The sequence below is a fragment of the Indicator indicator genome, chromosome 4, assembly GCF_027791375.1.
Source record: "Indicator indicator isolate 239-I01 chromosome 4, UM_Iind_1.1, whole genome shotgun sequence".
In the NCBI taxonomy this organism is placed as follows: Eukaryota; Metazoa; Chordata; class Aves; order Piciformes; family Indicatoridae; genus Indicator; species Indicator indicator.
The window spans coordinates 28319891-28341870 of record NC_072013.1 but is presented as its reverse complement, the minus strand read 5'-3'; the positions used below and the strand labels follow the sequence as shown (position 1 = coordinate 28341870).

Sequence of the window (21980 nt, the reverse complement as noted above, 5' to 3'; positions counted from 1 at the left end):
AATCATCATATGCTTTGAGATTTGGCTAAAATAAATTCAAACATTTCCAAGACAGTGCAAGTCAGTCACACTAATTGAATCTGAATACACATTGTAACTTTTAAGCAAATCCCAGCCAAGACCATTCAAACACGATTGAATCCAATATTAAAGCATAAAGCAGAGGCCATGAATTCAATATAGTATTGCCATGAGGCACACTTATGTATGTACTGTCTCTCAAGCAATTTAAAAGCTACAGCAACTACATAATCTCAGTTCCCATTTTCAGTAATTCAAAGTTTATTTCATGACTGTTTAAAGGTACTTCAGACTTTTTAGCATGTCAAGAAAGCTCACAGTAAATATGCTTTGCAGCCATCATACTTACACAATAAAATCAAATTCTACTTACAGCCAACCATCATCATGGCCACTGAAAAAATCTTCTCTCCATCAGTGGTTGGGGCAATGTTTCCAAATCCTATTGTTGTAAGGCTTGTCATGGTAAAGTAGAGAGAGGATATGTACAAGGAGTCTTTACTAGGTCCTCCTTCCCACTGCCCTGAGCCAGTGGTGTTGTAACGATATGGTGTCCCAATACTCAGTGCCAACTGGTAGAGCCAGCTATCTGTTTTGATTGTATTAGTGATTTCATCTATAACTTCGTAGTCCCCAATGCTGTACCATATGCAGGCTAGCCAGTGGGCCACCAGTCCAAATACACACACCAACAGTACCAGGACAGCAGCACCATATTCCAGATAATGGTCCAACTTCCTGGCGACTCGACCAAGTCGTAGAAGACGCACCACTTTTAAGGAACTGAAGAGGCTACTGATCCCCTAGAAAAGAATAAAAATCATTATTTCATGTGAAATATCCTGCTGGTTAACACAGAAGGCTGTACAGCAATTCCCACATCTGCTTTAAATCTTTCTATAGATTTTTTTTATGCCCCAGATGACAGACTACAGGATCAAACCCTCCTCCTTCTCCAGTACTTTTGTCCTCATCTGAGTCAATCCAGTTTGGCACTCATTAGGTGGATAAATTACTTTGTTCAAGCTCAGTCCTTCCAAGTAACAGAAGAGTTCTGTGGAATCCCAAGTGAAAAATGGCAAGTTTATCAGAAAAAGGAATGAGTCGATACTTTGTCAGCCTGAAGTAAAGAGGAGATTCTGTTTTGACCTCAATGAGGTCAAATGTGGTTGAAGAGCAGTCACAGATGAAACTACACCATTCAAATAGAGTCTTGCAGCTTCTCAGAGAATAGTATTCAGTTAAATCCAAGGAGAGGAGTGCTATTCTGGCCAAAACAGGAGGCCACCTACTTCAACAGCCCTCATCATTAAGAGATGCTCAATGGAAGTGTCAGTAAGTAGTTGTAATGGGTAACCACAAAGAAATCTGCCTGTTGTTCCTCTCCTCCACCAAAGAGTAGCCAGGTAACTTTCTCCAGTCTATAGTCTCCACCCTATATTATCCTTCACCAGAGATAATATAACTCTGGTTATATTATTATTTATAAGAAGATTCACTACCTGAACATGGAAGTAACAGCTGTGGATACCCCACCTTTCTGTGTTGAGGGTACTACAGACCACAAAGCACTGGCAAAACCACGTGCCTTTGCATATAGGGTTAATTTCCTGTCCAATCAACAGACATTGCAGATATTTTCCTAAAGCGAGTATTTGTGCAGTCGTTTTTTTTTTCATACAAGATAAATGAAGTACAAATAAATGGAAGTGCAAATGTTTAGAGAAGGGAAGCACAGGGACCATCAAAAATTTAAGAGAAACATCAGAGAGGGAACAAGTAATGTGTGTGTCCTCCTTGATGTACAAATGGTTCGCAATATATTTTAATAGAATTTATAGATGCAGAAAGTGAAGAAAAATGTTTGTGATCTATTGCAATCCCATGATATACCGAACTTGTGCATTAAATTGATTAGTGCCTCAAAATAGAAGGTTTGTAAAGGAAGGTTTCTAACATAAAACATTTCGAATCCGAAGACATTTAAAGTAGAAATTAAGACATAGAAAGCAATGAGGCAAACATTCCTAGTTACTACGCCAAGATTAAATTGCCCTTTTCTACGCATCATTATTGAATCAGTCTAGTCAAAACACTGGCTAATTATATTATCAAAGAGTAAAATACTGGAGTTTGTGGAGTTTTCCATACCAAAAAAAAAAATTAATCTCTTCTGCACCTCTGTTTCTTTTCACAACTAACGTTTGAAGGGTAACATATATCTGATATTTCTAGGTGTAATCCATTTGACAAAGTTCTAGTATGCTTTTCAAATCCTGTTGGAATTTATTTCAGGTCCCCAAATCCGTAATAAATTGAAGTTCTATATTTGCATTCAGGCTCTCATGATGACTAATACCACAGAGGGTAGTGGAATTTTCCCATTTTGATTTCTGTATTTTGCATTTTCACAAGACACAGATTCAGTTTATAGCTCTTCTTTTCATCCAAACTACTTATTTGCTTTGGGATATATGTCTGTGAGGCACTCTGAACAGCCAACCCATCCAATAACCTGAGAAGTCCCTTACAGTGTTCATTATACAATGGATTTGGGCCAATGGGCTACTGAATGATGGTCACACCCCATAGAAACAATACCTACATCAGAAAAGAAAAGAGCAGCTCAATAGCATATTTCACAAAAGTAATCTGCAGCGTGTTTCAGTGAATTCACCCCAATTCTCAAAGTTTACAACTTGCTGTGAGGGAGAAAACAGCAGTGTCAGATCAGGTCCTGTTTTGATGGCCAGCAAGATACACATTATTCCCATTTTATTTAAAGAGTCATTGCTCATTACCAACATTGAGTTAGCATCAGAGTCCTGGAATCCAAACTTGAGAGTCTCCTTTTTTGCACCCAGTTGTTTAAGTTCATCCCAGTAGCAAGGCTTACACTGCACTTTCTGCTGCACAAACCCAAACCAAGAGTCAACCACTGATCAGGAGTGTTTACAGCCTGACATCTGTATTACATCTCCATCCTCCAGCCATATTATATCTTTTCTCTCTAAGTTACATGGACAGTCTAGCAGTTGTACAACTATACAAAAAAATACAGCATTTATTTCAAAGTCTGGGCGAAAGCTTGTGTTCACTTTTTTTTCCCTACGTACAGATAACAATTGTATCTCATTATATAAAACAAAGAAAAATGTTTCACTTCAGATGACATTGAAATAAATTAATTCTTCTTTGGAAATAATACATTTAATTATGTTTACTTATGTTTCATTACAAGTTTAAAAGCCAGTTCAGTTTGACCCACTACTTTAATATTTATTGACTATTCACATTTCACATCTGATCTTGCAAAATATGAAGACAGTATTGGAAGCTTTAAACATTGAACACTACCTGGGAAAGAGCAAATAAGCACATACTAAATTAACACATGATGCATCACACTGTTCAAGTATTGGGGATTGGGTCAAGCTGGTATCTTTATATTTTAAAATGAGCACCTGGTGATAAATGCACAGTTGTTAACACACAAAGCTCTGCCTGAGATTCAGCAGCAATTACTTTGGTAGAAATTATGTTAAAGACTAACTGCCTTGAATGATGTTTGAGCTATTAAGAAATTGAGTGTTCTATACTCAGCTGATGTCTGGCTGCCTTTAATTTTATTTTTCTTTAAACTGTATTTACACTCCATAATGAATATTTTGGAAACCCTTCTCCAAAAGTATGAGCATCTATTTTAACTGAAGTAAGCTCAGCACTCAAAGAAAAGAGATGTGATTAGAAACATTGCACAGAGCATGTAATCCTGTTTGGCATTAGCATCACACAAATAATGCACAGTTTTGATACTGAAGATCCGACCTTCTGGGAGGAGCATTTGTCATTCTGTTGCCTAATTTAGTCATTTGGGCCAACTGACTGTATTACCTGCTGGTCTGTGTTCTCTACCAACATCTCATCAGGTTATGAACCATCTAGTTCTGTCCCTTGAGGTTTTGACTAATGTATCTGATCATGTCTTCAGCATTCAGCTTGTTCATCTTCTGTCATTTCAGCTGTAGAAATCTTTTAACTGGAAAACCATCTACTCCAGAAATGCATTTTGTGAGACAAGTCTGGAATAAAATTCCTATTTGATACACATCATTGACTTAAGTGTTACAAATGTGAGTCACAGGAGACTTTCCCCATGATTTCTAAGGCCACTGAATCGGGAGAGGACACAAGCAATAGCTCTGAACCAGCCCTTTTGGTATCACTAATTCTATTGAGTAGACAGCTGAAGCCACCACAAAGGATGTAGACAATGTCAAATTTATCCAGAAAGACATTTTTGAGGAACTTTGTTCAACTGTGGAATTAAATTAACCACTCATGATTAAACAAAGCTGAGGTTTATTGACATAAATGCCTTGCAAAATCTATGTTCTCAAATTCTCTTGATATACTAAGAAACGAAACTCAGCGAGATTGTGGAGGCACAGCCGATGACAGCACTCAGTATGAAATGCAAAAGGATTGCACTTCCTATTAAACTTACCTGAAACTTGCCATTTCAGGTCCTATATGTTACCACATTGTCAAATTTCAGTATCACAGGATGAAAGAAGTGTCTAAGCCATGTGTCTGTATCTGGCTAAACTCTTCTGACCACAAGGCTGAGAAAGATGCTTCCTGTAGTTGTGATACAATTGCAATACACGGCAAGGAACAGATCCCTGTACCTCCAGCAAGAACAGGGAGCTAAATTCTCTTGCATTTAATGAATCCCTGATAATCCAGGCAATAGGAGGGATGCAGTTGTCAGTCATGTTATACAGGGGTTGAGAGCTAAACATGCAATAGGATAAAGGGAACGTTGTCACCAAAGGAAAATAAAGGTTAACGAGTACAGGAAATCATTCAAGTTAGTATGAGTGTCAGAGATATCCTCCGTTTCTTAGTGGAGTCTGTTCTGCACTAAAGGAAAAACAGAAGAGCAGAGCTGCATTTTTGTAGAAGACATAAAAGATTTAATCAGTTGGTTACTTGCTAATCTAATAAACCTTTTCTGCAGTAGAAAATTATTGCATAAATGTTTAAAAAAAGTCAAATAAAAATGAAACTAGAGATTAGTTTCTACCATCTAAATATACTAAAATCTGCTTAAACCTCAAAATTAAATCCCAGTATTCTGAAATGGTAAATTCATCCTTTTTTTTTTATTCTATCAGGGAACAATGTGTTTTTACCTCTAGGCACTTTTTCAATTAGATTTCACTCCATGATTTTTTTATTTATTCATTGTTAGCTGTGGGCACATACACAACAGCAACAACAAAAAAAACCCAAACAAACACCAAAAAAACCCCACAAACATGCATTTTAAATGTGTTCTAAAACTGAAATCCTCCCGGCTCTGAGAATGGGGATTGGTACTGCATCGTTTAACAGAAAACACAGTCTCAGAAAAGGTCAGAGGGAAAAAAGTGCTTTTCACTGTGTTTTGATGTTCAGCACACTGTGGCTTTGAAGAATTCATGGAGGGGCCAAGAACCAGAGCTGAGATCCTTCCTATGCAATCACTAAGACATGTTGGCATGGCAGTCAAAGGTGTGACTGCAGTATACACAGATCATCTTAAACTAGATTTAAGCTGATATGCTTAGAATTGTCAGATGCAAGCAATTATGGCAACTTGTGTTCAGTAAAATTAGCCATTAAAGTGATCAAATCCTCTGAAGAGTTTGACACCCAGGCTGAGCTCTATGTGTACATGCAAGAGCCAAATGGTTTCCTTTAAACTGATCTTGAGCACACCTGCTCAAACCACAGCCATGCCATGACTGAGGTCTAACCATCCTCCTGGGGTGGGATTCATCTCACATACCACTGCAACCTTACAGCCCACCAGCCAATCTATGTGAATCGTGAGTGAGGAGAGGTACGTCAGAAGAGTGATTCACCCAATCCATCTCAGACAGCCAGAGATAGAATGAATGACCTCCTGGAGCTGTCTCTCCCCTCTCCCACTGAATACAAAGAAGCTGAAGCCTATCACTTACACAGCTTACTCGAGGAGAAATTAAACCCATCCTTAGAAATCTGGATAGCCCAGATCTGGACAGCATCCAAACCCATATTATGTTATTATAGAGACAGATATTGCAGAGCACTGCCTGACAATGTGAGAGTCTCACAGTGAGACTTATCTTTCTCTATATGAGCTTGGAGAATAAATGCTATCAATAACAGTAGGCAGAGATTTTCTGCAGATGTAATAGCATGCTTATTTCTTCATTGAATAGCCAATTACTCCACAGAAAGTGATGCTAAACTACATTTGGTCCTGATAGGATTTTTGCAGAAGTCCACATTGGCTTGAAGAAGGAATTAAATCAGTTCATTAAAAAATGAACAATCAAAAGTAAACTGGACTGGGGTTCTTGATTTCAATAATACAGTCAATAATAAACAATAGTATATTGAACTATAGACAATAAGTGAAGATAACTTGGACTGTGAGAGACAGGAGAGTCAGACATCTAGCAGCAGAGGACACCTGGAATGTCCTTACCTGAAAAGGCACAACATATCCAGAGGTTGTATTTCAAGGAAGGGAGGACTTTTGTAAAGCTAGTCATAAGTTTTAAATTTGTAAATAATCATCCAAAAGAAGAAAACTGAAACAGAGAACTGACAATATATATAGGAAATAAAAAATGGATCAACAGACAGCTACATCTTAGAAGGCAAACGTAAAGGGAGAGTTGCCAAATGTCAGGTTGAACTTTGCCTTGTAAAGGATATTAAAACAAATACCCAAAGATTCTTTGCCATCATAAATGAACAAAAGAACAACAGAAGTGATCAAACTGCAATGAAGTAAAAATAATCTAGGTTTGGGCTAAGAATTAAATTCATTTTATCTTTAGTTTTCAAGGATGATGTTTTCCAGAAAATGCAGTGCATCAAGAGGAAAGAAAAAGATACATTACCTGAAAAAATGTTAAGAAAAAGGAATTTGAAACATTGAGATAAATCAAAATGCAATCAATGTAGCAACAGATTTGCTAAGCTTAGGATGATGGGATCTAACCAAGTTTTCCTGATAGTTTCCTCTGATAACAGCCCCTGTTTTCAAAATAAAAGAAATGCAGTATTGTAGTAACACAAAGGGTAAAATTGTTAGGAAACAGAGAAAACAGGGACCATAACTGGGATTCTAAATTGACTGAGGACTTGTGAAATAGATGACAAAATCTGCTGATGGTACATCAGCAGAAGACACTGTCTGTGCAAATAACTAGGTGGGAATAAAGGAAAAGGTGATAAAACTTAACAATACAGAATCTCCAGGCATCTATTACAGGGCAAATTAACAAAAAAACCCCCAAATCTACAACTACAAAGACCTTTATCTAAAAATTACTGATAAAGTTAAATATTTGGGCATATGGGTTAACCGCACAGTGACTCAGAGCAACCAGTAGATTGCACTCACAGAAGAGGTCAATCCAGTTCCAGGAAAGATTATCAGGGTGTTTCCACCACCAAACAGAAAAACCAAACCCCAGTTACAAAGTGAAGTTGAACTCTCCACATGGATTACTATGTGCAGATCTGCCCCAAAGAGGTGTATTCAAACTGAACTCCATGCAGAGAGACACAGATGGAAAAAAAAAAAAAAGGGCATAAAATGTCATAAATGAGGTTACTAGACAAGATCAGTTTGCTTAGATTAAGGAAAGGAAAAGAGACATGTTTGTACAGGGGGAGAGAGGGATGAGTGTTCTTTCTAAGCACATCAGGGAGATAAACATGAGGAAAGGAAAAGAAATACTTAACCAAGGAGGTTGGCACAGGGACAAATGTACAGACTGCAAATTAAGACAAACTTGCAAACACCATGAGTTAAGGTGGATTTTGACTAGTTTATGGGAAAGGTGATAGAGTGAACCTGCCCACCAGAGACAATGTCTCAGTTACTCAAAAGGTCACTGCAAGTTTTAACTTCATTATTTTTTTCTGCCTTTTTTTTTTATCCTTTGAAAGGATGAAGGCAGGCAAATACAATTTCAAGGGGAGGATGCATCTCGTCTTAGTCTATACTGTGGAGTGGTCTGCATCTGAGCTGGTCACACAAGCATGTTGTTTCAGTCAATGGTGAAAAATAGGCATTTTAGGGCAGTGTGACTCCACAGACTTATTTTGGAGACACATCTTAGAACATGAAGAACCACACCATGAATGTGCCTGTATCTCCTTGTGGACTATGCCTGGCTGTGTGTTTCATCAGATGAATCCCATGCTTAGTACATTTTGCTATGCAGTCCAAATACATTATTTAATGAAGCATGTGAAAAAACTTTCATTACCTTTCCCTCACCAGAAGTAATTATGCACAAAAGAAATTTCACTCAGATCACTTAGCTGATTCTGTAAAGTCAAGGCATAGCTCAACATTTGGTATTGAAGAAGTGAAAAAGGCACCATTTTTGTAAACCTTAGGCAATCTTCACTGAGCAGGTGTTACATGATGATAACAAAATATAAAAGAAAACAAAGTGCTACAGATTTCGGGAACAACTGAGATGGTGAGTCTTGCCAGTGCAAGTGGGTGAGCCTGCAGGCACATACCAAGATGGCACCACTGTGTGCAGGGCAGAAGGAGTATCCGGGAGGACTTACAGGCTGTTTGAAATTTAACCTCAAATCATTCCCAGAAGAAATTTTTGAGCTTAGCTACTTAAATAGAGCTTAGCTCTAAAATCCCTGGTTAGTGCCTTAATACTTCTTTGCTAGAGTTAATGTTGAAATAAATCTTCCAACATATCTCAGAAACTCTTCTTTTTAGCTAAGAAGTTAATGTAACAAAGTTGCATCATTACAAATCAAAATGCTGGAATGAGAACAATAAGAAAGCAATATTTCTGATTTATCACCAGTTTAAGCAACAAATTGAGGATTACATTCAATTATGTAAACCCACGTGGAGCAAGGAGCTTTGCTTCGACACAAGCTGTTGAGACCCTGGGTCCAGAGAGAAGCAGTGCCCATTTAATACTTGACCCTGCACCACTGGTAGCAATGGGAGCAGTAACTGCAGTGAGCACAAAATTGAGTCCTTACAGCAAAATGAAAGAAAGCACTTCTAAATTTATTGCTTGAGATTTATCTCTTTTTTTTCCAGGAGGATGAAGGAACTTTTCTTTCTTTTTTTTTTCCCCCCTAACAAAAATATCAATAGACTGTAACATTATAAACTTCTAGTGAACTGTTTATGGCACGACTATACAATGCAATACATTTCAAACAGTGAATAACTGAGGTTATATAAAGAAGGGTGATTTCAAAATATTTCTCCTAGATTAAACTTAAGGGGCATACAGCCTCTTACACTATTTATTTGTTAGTGCATCAAACAGGGAAAAAAATCTGCAGGATGATACCATAAAATTTGATATAGTTGGAGGATGAAATGGGAGGGAGGGGAAGATGTGTCACATCAGTTGGGACAGTTTCTGAGCAGCATATTGAACTGGCTGATAGCTTAATGTTAGCAACAAATGACAAATTTCCTACACCAATACAGGAATAAAATCAGAATAAGTATCTGGAGACAGCAACGTGATCTGCAATATTTCTGCAAGTACTTCTGGAACTACATGGATCCCTGACACTAAGGGGTAGATAAACACCAACCCAGTCCTGAACAAAGTACTCACACCAAGTTACAAGGCTATCTCACAAGTAAAACTTTGCTAAATTCTGATATTAGCCATGCAGATAGTTTCTCCAGGGTTGCACCTTGGCTCCATTTAGTGCAGCACAACTGTCTATCCCTAAGCCCGTGACTCTTTTCCTCCCATTGATGCCTGTCTGCAACAATCTCAGTAATGTGGATTCGTGTTACTCCCATCAGCATTATTTCAGTGAATATCTCACTAGATTAATTCATTTGCCTCATTTCCTTTGTAAGCCTTCCTCTTCTCTGTGAGCAAAGGGATCATGCAGGATTCAAAGCTTCCCCTCCACACACAATTTGCCCCAACTGGACTCTGCATCACTTAATATAGCTCTGACTATAGATTTGATTTAGATGGCTTGTACCAAACATATACAGCACATTTTAAAAAAAATAATAAAAAAAGGAAAAAAGACTACTGAGACATATAATTCCAGTTCAGCATGCCATAATCCACATCAGAGTGGTGCAGCACAAGGCTAGCATTTCACATCAATCTAGTGGGATGCCCTCCCACCACTCCCAGCATCGAATCCAGATCAGGCTCTTCCTTTCACAAGTTGCCCCTCACATCACATTTACATTCACAAGTCTTCACAGGGGAACAACCAGAAATACCCCAGACCTTGTATAGCGTTAGAAAAGCTGGTAATTGAACAGTGACAGAACTTGAACAGAACCCTAGCTTGAGTAAAAGCTAAAGAAATGCGGTACAATCCTGAACTACGTGTTGTAGGGGTGACAAAGGTGAATAAGTGACAGGGGAGAATATAGTTGACCATCTACATAACATATGCCTAAAGTGGATACATTAATATTTGGACATCATAACCAAGCCTTTGTATTGTTATATTGCTGTTTTCTGCAAACTTCAGCATTCTTCCTATTTAACTGCCTTCCAACTGCATAACAAAGGGGGAAATGCCAGGTCCCAGGCTTACTGCATCTGTTGTTATGTTGCTAGGCGTTCTCATCATAGTTCAACACAGGGCTGCTGCAGCAGGGATTTAGTTCTGGGAATTATTTTCTCTATGTCAGCCACCTAGATTTAAGAAAAGTAGCTAGCTATAGCCTTGATTTCAGAGCCAGCCACATTCTTGAAACATACCGATTTATCTTCACCTTGCATATTCCACTCAGACTGGGGTTTATAAACCCTTCTTTATATATTCCCTTAAAGGGAATATTTGCAGAAAAGCACTGAAGATATGAACATGGCTAAACTATTGTTGCATCAGTTTTTATTTGCCTTCAATTTGCAGATGTTGCTACTTTAGTTGCTACTAATTGCAGTGATGCAAAGAAGTTTCTGCCACTGCTGAAACAGATTGATAATGGTAATTAAAAGATTACAGTTGCAAGGATCCCATCCTTTAGTATGTCCTGCATAATCACTAAATATTAAAGGCCACTGGGTCACATAGTCTTACATTATTAAACAATAGACATAGAACTTCAAATTTTTAGGCCATTAAAATTTGTCTGCTTTCACTTCCAGCCTTGGTTCATGAATAATAATTTTTCCAGAAAGGATGTTCTTTTACATAACTAAATTGAAGACCATCTATTTGGCCACTGTACTGGTATCCAGCCCCATTCTTTACAACCTGTGCCATGTCACTCACAGGCCATGTTTCCAGCAGAGATGAGATCAAGCTTCTAAGTTTTGTCTCATTACAAGTTCAGAAATTCATGAATCTCAGTGAACATTCTCAGAAAAGAACAAAACAAAACAAAACCCCCTAAGAAACAAAACAAATAAAACAAAAACCACACCCAAAGTCAAACAAAAATACCCTCAAAAGCCTCACAAACCCAAAACACCACAAGCCAAGCCCAGTATTTTTCCAAACAGCAAAGGCTAATTTTAAGCCATATTTAATACTTGTAGTATTCTCCATTTGTCTAAAATCTTGCTCATCCACCTAGTCTTGGGAATATTTATTCTACATACTGATTTACAGAGACTCAAATGCAGCCCTCGGCAGCACTGTATCGTAGAATCGTAGAATGGTAGGGGTTGGAAGGGAACTTTGAATATCACTGAGTCCAACCCCTCTGCCAAAGCAGCATCACCTAAGGTAGGTCACACAGAAACACATCCAGACGGGTCTTGAAAGTCTCTAGAAAACGAGTCTCCACAACCTCCCTAATCAGCCCGTTCCAGTGCCCCATCACCCTTGCAGTAAAGAAATTTTTCCTCATGTTGAGGTGGAACTTCCTGTGTTCCAGTTTGTATCCATTGTCCCTTGTCTGATCACAGGATTAGCACCTTCCTGACACCAACCCTTCAGGTATTTATAAACATCAATAAAATCTCCTCTCAGTCTTCTCAAGACAGTGTGTGTGTGTACCTGAGTGTGGGTACCTGAGGTCCTTCTAGTTCCATGTACTCTTGCATTTGCACTGCTCCATGTGGGAACAAGGGCCAAACATCTGCACAACATCCTGGTTTCCCTGGACTATAAATCCATGTATTTGGCCCCACAGAGAATTGTAGCATGGTTTGACCACATCTGAACAAGCATTGTAAACCCAGCTGCTGACAATTTCAGCATAACGTGACTCTAACAATTGTGCCTCGTATGGAATTGAGGGCTACTCATTCTTAAAACAACCTTTTGGTAGCCCAGACTGACAGTGATTGGATATTTGTACCTCTCTAGTAGGCAGAACATATATAAAGGCTAAGCCTCAAGGTAACATAATTCTGTAGCTTCAAAAGTAGGGAGTCTTAGTTTTGAAAACGTAAGCAATGGTGCATACACCAATGGAATGAGTTGTTACATGCAGATAGGTACTCAGGGAGAAAATTAGAATCACTTCATGTAACTCCAAGTCAAAAAATCTAACATCTAGTTGCTACATGCTTCACAGCCTAGTAACAACAGGAATTTCATGCAGTCAAAATCTTTGGATCCAAACACCATATTCGTCATTACTCCAAATGTTTTTCTTTGTGGTTGTTTGTTTGTTTTATTTTATTTAAAATAAGAAATGGACTGAGAGACATGCACTTTTGAACTAAATCTGACATTTCAGAGAACTCTATTACTTTGGGGAAAAAAAAAGTAAAAATCAATGTAGTTTCAGAGATTCACAGCACACACCCTTCATCCTTGTTCCTACCTTGAAAATTGGCTGGGTATCTTAATATGTCTTCTAGTGACCCTTCTCATGCTTCTGTATAGGAAAGGTTTTCTGTATGGCTTTTATTTAGCCACAGTGTATTTTGGTGCAAGTAATGTTTCCCAATTAGAAAATGTCATGCATTTTTTTCTGATTTCTACGACTATCATCCTACCAATTTTCTTAAATAAAGCATGTATCCCACTAAGATTCCACTTTTCTCTCTCAGCTCATTTTTCTCCAGCCTATTTTACCTTGTTTTTCTACCCTTTCAATACCACTTACCCACTTAATTTCTCATCCATTACGTCAATTTAGATTGCTCTATGCTGTGGCAAGGTATCGCTCGCTCTCTCTCATTATCTTGCTTTCCCTTTTCCTTCTCATACATTCAAATCCCCCAGTGCAGACTGTAACAGCCTGGGTGTGTAACTCCTGGCATGGAAACCTACACCTCTAATTCTGCCTCAAATCATCTTAATCTCCCCTAGTTCTCAATTTTTATGTCATAATTCTTTTCATCATATTCTTCTACTTAGGCTCTACATCCACTCAACAACAAAATAACTTTGATTTGCAGTCATGTTTGTCTCAGGTATGAATTTCATGAGACTTCAGCCTTGGCCTAATGTTATCCCTGATGGAAATGACACTGTTCCTACTTTGGCCAAGACCAACTGCATTTGAAAAACTCCAACTCTCAGAAAGAAAACTCACATTTCCTTGTTTTAATCTTTCAATTCACCTTCTTAATTCTGACATTATAAAATAGCACTCAGGTGCATAAGGCATCTTATACAATGACTCAACAGCCTCTGCATCAGAACCCTCAAGCACCTATAACACATATAGTTGTCTGCATCTGCAATGGAGAGACACAAATCTAACCTTCCTTGGCCATTTCCTTCCTTATGCATGAGAGACCCGCTCATAAGGAAGAAAAGAAACTGCTTGGAGCGTGTCCCCCTCCTACTCACCAAGTCCCTTAACACCTAACAGAAGTGCGTTTGATGCCTTACATGACAAAACGAGGGAACTGAGACACACAAAGGAAGTCAACTTTCACTCAGCTGACTTTACGTCTGCTCATTCTGATTTGAGTTTATCCTTCACCACCATCCCAAGAACTCCAAGATCATCAGGACTTGCCTCCAGGGTCTTTACTTCTAAGCTCTGATCTTCTGTTAACTTGTTCTGAAATGCCACAATCACCAACTTTTATACTACAGACAAATGCCCTTATCCAACACTCAGAGCCAAGGTAAAGACCTAAAATCTACCAGAATCAAGAGCTACTCTCTCATACTTGCCTTAAGGAGGAAACACTCACCTTATAATGAGAAATAGTTTCCTTTTAATTAATGAGACTATTTCTTCCAAATTAAGCTTATCGATTTACTTATTTTTTACCTATCAACAGTGTTTGAGCACACTGCTGCTAGTGGGCCAAAAAGTTAAATCCCTGAAAAGAAGTACCAGTTAAAATAAGCGTTAAAAGCAAGATGAAGATAAAGAATATTAAAAACTACAAGCACTCAGAACAAACCAAGCAGCTCGAAGGCTTAAATGTCAAAAATGAAGACACATCATTAAAAAAAAAAAATCTCCCCTGGAAGACAGAGGAAAGTAAAAATGTAAACCCAACAAGGAAAGATTGACTGTTTACACACCTGTTTTCAAAATCACTTCAATTTTCACTAGGGAAAATTGGAGTTGGAGGGGTTTGAAATCAAGTACGCAAGCACTTAGACTCCAATGTCTGCTGCAGGCTCCGGGGCCAGCACACCATTTAATGAGAAAGAAATGTTACTACTGGTTCTCTTATGAAAAGGATTTAATGTTTCATTTGTTTGAAGGTAAATCACAGTAGTTCTATGATTGCTGGAGCTCATGATACATTGTTATGATTATTACATTTTGGTTAAAGTTTGCCACTAGAAGAGAGACTCAGTTATAATGCACTTTGCCAATGATTCTCTTCACTGTCACAAACATTGCAGATGGTTTATTTCCCATCTTTTTGTTAGAGAAAAAGGTTAAGTTCATCATTTAAATATGTACTGCTTAGGCATAGAGGTTTTCTCTTTATTTTCATATTAAAGGACGAAAATCTGGAGATAATGCTGCATTTTTATAAAAAGCAGGTTCCTCTCAGTCTGAATTTGGTTATCTTATAAAGCTGTATTATATTTACAACCTTGATAATAGCACCTCCTTAGATAGCCTGACTGTACAACCTGCCTCCAGACGGGCAGCCCTCATATGATCTTGAATTTAAGCTGCAAGTATTATCGCTTCTGTCATATTTGCTATAAATAAAATGGAACAATGTCAAAAGATGGTACTCAGCACAGAGACAGGGATGGAATTTTAAAGGAGCTCTGCAAAAATTTGCACTGAAGTCTGCAATCAAAAATAAGAATGTAGATTTTATATAGTGAGGATATGTAACTGCACAATTTCAGAATTAAAAAAAAAAAAACAAACAACTAAGACACAACAAGAAATCCCACTCAGCGGTGCTCTAAGAAAAGACTGATAAAATGTTAAAAAATGAAAATATGCTTATGGCTCTAAAGATAAAAGGCTCTAGAGACAAGTTAAAACAAGCCCTTATGCTATCAGAGTTGCATTTTAATACTGAGTTTTCTCTACAGTGACTTGTGTGTGCAGTACTTGTAGCTTTCTGGTGTTCTCTATGATCTTAAGCCACAAGCTCAATTTTGTAAATGTTAATACATTTTGCAGTTAAAAACCTTTAATTCAGCATCTGTTTAAGATATTCATGTTTTCTTTCCTCAAACAGCTCAAGAGCTGTTTCCAAAAAATGCAAAAATCAGCCATTTTTTAAAAATCACCAAAAAGTCCTGAAAATTACAGCATGACTCAAAAAGTAATCGTAGGGCAGGGTTTTAAAAGCACTCATTCAGAGGCATCCTCTACTTTTGTATAAGTCAGTGGCAAATTTGCCACTGAATGCAACCACAGCAGATACAGAGCTTTATTAACATCAAGCCATATTAGTCTGCCTTGCAATGGATTAAGATTGCTTAGAGGCAAGCACTGAGCTGAAAAGTGAGGCTGTGGCAAGGGGACATCCCAGCTGGTCCATCCCATTTTGATACAGACGTGCAACAATGCTTTTGGATGACAATCAAGTGATTCTAAAACTGACATCCATTAAGGTACACATTCACACATGGTTGTTAGGAAATCATTAAGATGTCTCTTTTCCACTATGGGAATGCCATGTAGGTAGCGCCCAGTGGTTTGAGGCCATCCACAGTGCATCAGTTGCCCTTTATCAATGCAATATGCCTGGGAGCATGCTCCTAAATTAATTACTAATTAAAACAATCACTTACCTCATCTACATTCTCAAAGGCATTGATGATGTCATATGGTAAACAGGACAGAAGATCAATCACAAACCATGTTTTCAGGTAGTTCATCCTTATGAGTTTGGGATCAGATATAACTTCTCCACCAGGGCCCACAAAGGTTGTATGAAAGTTCAAAACAATGTCAACCAGAAAAATAACGTCCACAACACTGTCCAGCACAAGCCAGGCAATATTGTTCTGTTTTGTCTTGAAGGAGACATTATATGGAACCATAATTGCTGTGTAGAAGGTTAGAATTAAGATGACCCAGTCCCAAGTGGTTTTAAAAGCACAATAGTGTAGTATAATGTGTGGCGGAGTTTTCGGAGCTTCTTGCTTGTACTGAGGAAGAATATCAGATCCCAGCTGGAGAACCTGCAAAAGACAGAAGAGCAATTGTTACTGTTTTCAATTAATGTGATCCAGTAAGGGGTCTCTATGGATTTCTGTAAGGAACAGCACAAAGATGAGACTGTGTTCATTGGACACTGCAAGTCAACCCACAGGTTCTAAATTGTCTGATTTAATAAGAATGTGTGGAGGCATGTATCACTCACTGAATGGGACCAATCTAGCATCTAAGGATATTCGTGCCAAAAAGGAGGTCTTTGCAGATGGACTGAGAGGAATTCAACTCAATAACAAGAGCAGAGAGGGTCCATAAACAAGTTGTGGCCACATCAGTTTACGTTCTGCAGTTATGAACATGACTATTAATATTTGTGTTACAAGACTAATCCTCCATCCCTCACCTCTTCTTTAAACCATTGTTGAGACAGAACAATATCATAAATGAGACTTCAGCCTAGCTGTCTGACTTCCTTCTAAAATCGAGCATTGGGTACAGGATTTCTGCCCTAACACCCCGAAAACATCATGCTTCCTTCTCCCTGTCTTCAAAAGTTACTGCCCTTACAAGACAAATATCTGTTATCTTTTTATTTTTTGTAATTAACTTTATTTTCTTTTTTGCATGCGACTATAATCTCCTGCATGTGCACTTCAGTAAAATATGGAACAGGAAACACTGCAAAGGAACCAAGCCAACTTCACTTAAGACATTCCTTCCAGCTAATCCAATTGCCTCTTACCTTGGTCCAACGCCAGAAAAAAAAAGCACAAAGGAATGAACGTGGTACTATACTGAGCTGACAGATTCATGTATATTTTGGAACTAACAGCACCTTTTACATGTGGGGATCTCACGTCTGTATGGGGTAAAATAATTCCAGAAACTTTAAAACTCATTTCAGCCCTACATCTGTCGCATACTGGACTTGATGCACCATATCCACAGGGACAGTTGGATTGTAAACAGCAGTCTTGTGTGTGCAAAAATGAAAAAATGCACGATGCTTCCCCAGTGAAGAGAAGCAAATGGCTCTGAATAAACAGCACAACAACTAAGTGTAGGAATTCAAGTACCACAGATATGGATTCTCCATGAATTCTTTGAAGTCATTTTTAAGATGAGAAAGTTGTTACTGATATCAGACAGTAGAATCCTGACTCTACTAAAAATCTGTTCTTCAGAATCACCAAAGGACAACAAAAGCAGCCTCTCTCTGTGTTGGAGTATGTGGCTCCCCAACAGGTCTAATCGGCCCGAACGCCAGGCTGTAAACTGACAGGATGCTTCTGTCTGCCTGTTCCCTCCAGGAAATCTGGGCTTTTCCCTTTGCCAGTAGCCTCATATCACACCACCTTCAGTGTAACACAAGGACATGTATTGAGCTCCAGCTGAACAGCAATGCATACCAGAAGTGTGGTCTCAATGGCACTTGTCAGAGACCCTCACAGATGCCAACCCCCTGGTATGAACATTGAAAACCTCAACTTGCAGGTGTCCCTTCACTAGGACAAGACTCACTAACAGCACTCCTATAACCACTTAAAGTTCAGCTGGCACACTGGACTATCTGATAGAGCCACAGATCCTAGGCTGGAATAAAAGCTATGATTGATACAGTCATTCTGTTCACAGCAGCGTTTGTGCAAGCCCATGAAACTTCTTTCCATGACAGAATTGTCCCCTGCATTTAAAACACCATTTGGTCTTTGACTCATAGTCTAGTCATTATCTCCAGTTACCTCTTTGGACTCATTGGTGGTCAACGCTTTACTGTCATACTAAATCAGGACTGGGACTTATTTTCTTGCTTTCTCCAAACTTACTTGTTCCCTTCCTTATTCACTGGGGCAGGAGCTGGATACTGTCTCATCGCAGCTGGAATAATAAGATAGTTAGGGCTCAAGTTGAACGCAATGAACATATGCTTGATAGTTCCCTATGCCTCTGGTGGTGGAGTATTTAGGAGACCTCATGATACTGTAAAAGCATAATTATTATTCTTAACATAATATCATGCTGAGCTTGACATGGTGAGTGGGTGGCAAGTGGCTGTGGAGACCACTGAACTATAATGATTATTTCTTTCACGCTGCATGAATTTTTAATTTTAAACCACTAAAGAATACACAGTATCTTGTTAGTCAGCTGCATTCATCACAGACTCTCTGAATTATTCTTGTATACAACTAAAGAAAAACACAAAACCATAGAATGCCAGAAAATACCTGATAACTGTTAAGCCTAATATAGGTAAGCAGTATGTTCTGCAAGGGATGAGCTTTGATGATAACGCTCATCCTCAGGCCCAGAAAATGGGGCCTGTGCAGTGATGGTGTACCTCCACTAAACCTGCATTCTTCACAGCATTTTGCCTAGAGAGTAGCTCTAAATGACTCGTAAGACAGAAGACTGCACACTGTTCAAACAACCTGTTCCTGAGTACAACCTTCCAACTTTCTCCCTTACCCAAGCTTTTCCTACTGCCTGATGTAAATCTTCCTTGCAGTGACTTAATGCCATTACTCTTCTAACTACAGTGGTCCTGGTGAGCAATTTCTTCCCTCATTCTGTGCAACTGCTTTACATTTCTTTGAATATTGTTACCATACCTTCTCCAGTCTTCCTTTCTCTAGTCTAAACCAGTAATAGATATAACTGGATTTACAGAACACTGAAATGTCATGAATTAGAAAAGCAAGACGTGAGTAACTAAGCAGTCATCCAAACTATTGGTATGGGATAATTCAAGGCAAAACATCACACTGCCAGCATTTGAAAACTGTGGGTTTCATTCTGATTTTAATTTAAGTAGAGTTTTTATTATCAAAGTCCACTAAAACCAGAAAGGGAACAAAACTACTCCAAACATTTAAAGCTGCTACTAGTTCTTAGCATCAATTCTTAGACAGGTTCTCTGGCACAAGGTGGCTAGGGCTGTTATTTTCAGTAGTTCATATATTTTCACCATATATTTTTGACCAGCATATTTTTCATTACCAGTGGACATGAAGATGAGAGCAGTACCTCTGTTTCACCAGTTAATCTAAAGGCATTCACTTGTTGCACCATCTGCACTGCTAAGGACATGTTTGCAACCTGTCAAAGAGTTCATTTCATCAGTTCGGAAGAAAAAACAATTATGAGCAGAATACTGCAGAAATGACTTGAGAAGAAAGTCAAGTCAGTGTGCCTGTACAACCCTAGGGACCCAGGCAGGGACACTTCCAAAGAGGTTTCTCAACCAGTCCCATTCCCCTGGGAGAGCCAACAACCATCCACAGGGCTCAAGGACATCAAGTCTGGTTCCACGTCATTGTGAGATAGTGCACAGATCAACACAATGTGCAGCCCAATTTAAGCAACAATGAGCAAACTGAGAATTGCACCTACAGAAATAGGACCTTGTAAGTGACCTGTGAAGGCATTTCCCCAGAAATGTGGATTTGGCACAGACTGCTGCTTTAGAGCAGGAGAGACTGAAAAAAACAAAAACAAAAAAAAAACCCAAACCACCCACAAAGCTGGGAAAGACTTTTTCTCTAAAAATATTATTTATTTCTGAGAATTAAGCCTTTTGTTTCCTCCCATTTCTTTCTGCTGTACGAAGGGAAGCAGGCTGTTGTCTGTCCCACTTACTTCGGCCAAGCGGGAGTGTTTGTGCACCACCTCAGCCTTGTTCATCGGTGTCAGCTGCTGCAGGACACTCCGGCTGTTCGTCAGGGCCCGTGTCAATCGAGCAAACTTTGTCCAACCTGCCAGGAAAGAAGGAAATCACTGTGTTAGAAGTACTCAGACCTCATTCATTGCTGGTAAATCTCCTGCGTGTTTACTGATGCCAAGTCTCAGTATTTTTTCAATTGTTTCTAAATTCCTGCACAGAACAGCTTCAGGCTGCAGGCTTAAAGACCTTGCAAAAGAGGAAAAATACCACTGCTTTAAGGCAACCACGAGTAAATCTTAGTAAAAATCAAAACGCTCTGTCTTGTTCTTTCTTCTGCCTTTTGGAGACATTGTGTTAGAGGGATCACATTGAGCTTTCAGCCTCCTGGGGAGTTACTCGTCTGCTGAAATCTAATTCTAAGCCAATGAAGTTAATGCAAAGGCTTCCTAAGTCTGCAAATCCTGCTGAAGGAAAATCTTCCCCAGCTACAGAAAGACTCCTGCTGATTGCAGGCCACTGGAACAGCCCCAAAAGTCTGATCCTTGAGTCTTTACTGTTTCTACCCCAACTAGACTTCAGGGAGAAAACTAAAACTTAAAAAAAAAAAAAAAACAAAAAAACCCACCAGTGAAATTCAGGGCTTCATCAACTGTAATGCTTCAGACTAAAAATTAAATCATTAAGACTTTAAAGACAGATTAAGCACTAGATTTTAAATGGCATTAAGAAACACATTTAGCTTTTACGATAATGATAAACAGCTGCCTTAATGGTAGCTTGAGACCCACACACTGGGCCACCTCTGAGGAATTTTTTCTGCAGCCTTCAGAAAGGAGCAATTGGAGTCTGTTACCGACAGCAGCACAGATCCAGGAACATGTCATCAAGCTATTCCTGCTGGAAAAATGCCTAAACGTGACAGCTGGCATGGATGTATCGATGGATGGGGTAGATCAGTGGTAGGAAAGAAAACACCAGGGGTTTAAACAGCAGAGTGTCTTACTGTTAATCAGGAAAAGTGAAAATGCAGGTATCTGTGGGAAGAAAATGCCTCCCCAAGAGCACTGAGGGAGATGCTCAACATTCAGTTCAGCCAGATATAATCTGACACTTTACTACACAAGTGTGTACAAAATATCAATCAAATTATGGTCAGGAAAGGGGTTTAGGAGAAGGTTTACATTTATTTAACCTGAATGGTGAGTAGCCGAAAATCAGGGAAATGTCACATGTGAGCAAGGAAACACAACATTTCTTCTATGTTAGCTTGGTTTATTTTTAAGTGCCTGTTGTCTGATAGGAGTCAGGGACCTAGAAAGTTAAGCCCTGGGCTAGATAAATGAGGAGCCGAGAACAGACCAGACAGTAACACTTCCAGAAAAAAATAATTTACAGTTTGGCTTTGTAATTCACCACATATCACATTCGTGCAAATGTAAATCCATGGCTCATCTTTCTGCAATCACATCTAAATATCTTCATACATGCCTAGCACAGCACAAAGAATTTGTCTAGCTATTTATATATGACCCCAAAAACACACGTTAAAAAATGCACTGAGAAATGGTAAAAAATGGCATACAAAGTATTTTATTAACTTTTCAAGCCTCAGCCTTAAAAGCAAACTTTGAATATGTCTCATGATTCTTGAGCTTACAAGGATATTCAATTAGGAATATGAACTTTCTAAATTAAACAAGGTCAAGAAAGACTATAGGGATGAAGTATGAACTACTAGTT

The 21980-nt window shown here is 38.7% G+C and overlaps 1 protein-coding gene across 1 annotated transcript in view; it reads right to left on the bottom strand.

Annotated features, from left to right (window-relative positions):
• KCNH5 (potassium voltage-gated channel subfamily H member 5) overlaps positions 1 to 21980 on the bottom strand; it is a 154723-nt gene that overhangs the window by 91953 nt on the left and 40790 nt on the right. The window contains exons 5-7 of the mRNA XM_054400289.1: positions 20216 to 20331; positions 16210 to 16602; positions 395 to 824 (exon numbers count right to left, since the gene is read on the bottom strand). Coding sequence (XP_054256264.1) covers positions 395 to 824; positions 16210 to 16602; positions 20216 to 20331 — 939 coding nt within the window. The remainder of the gene's footprint in view (positions 1 to 394; positions 825 to 16209; positions 16603 to 20215; positions 20332 to 21980) is intronic.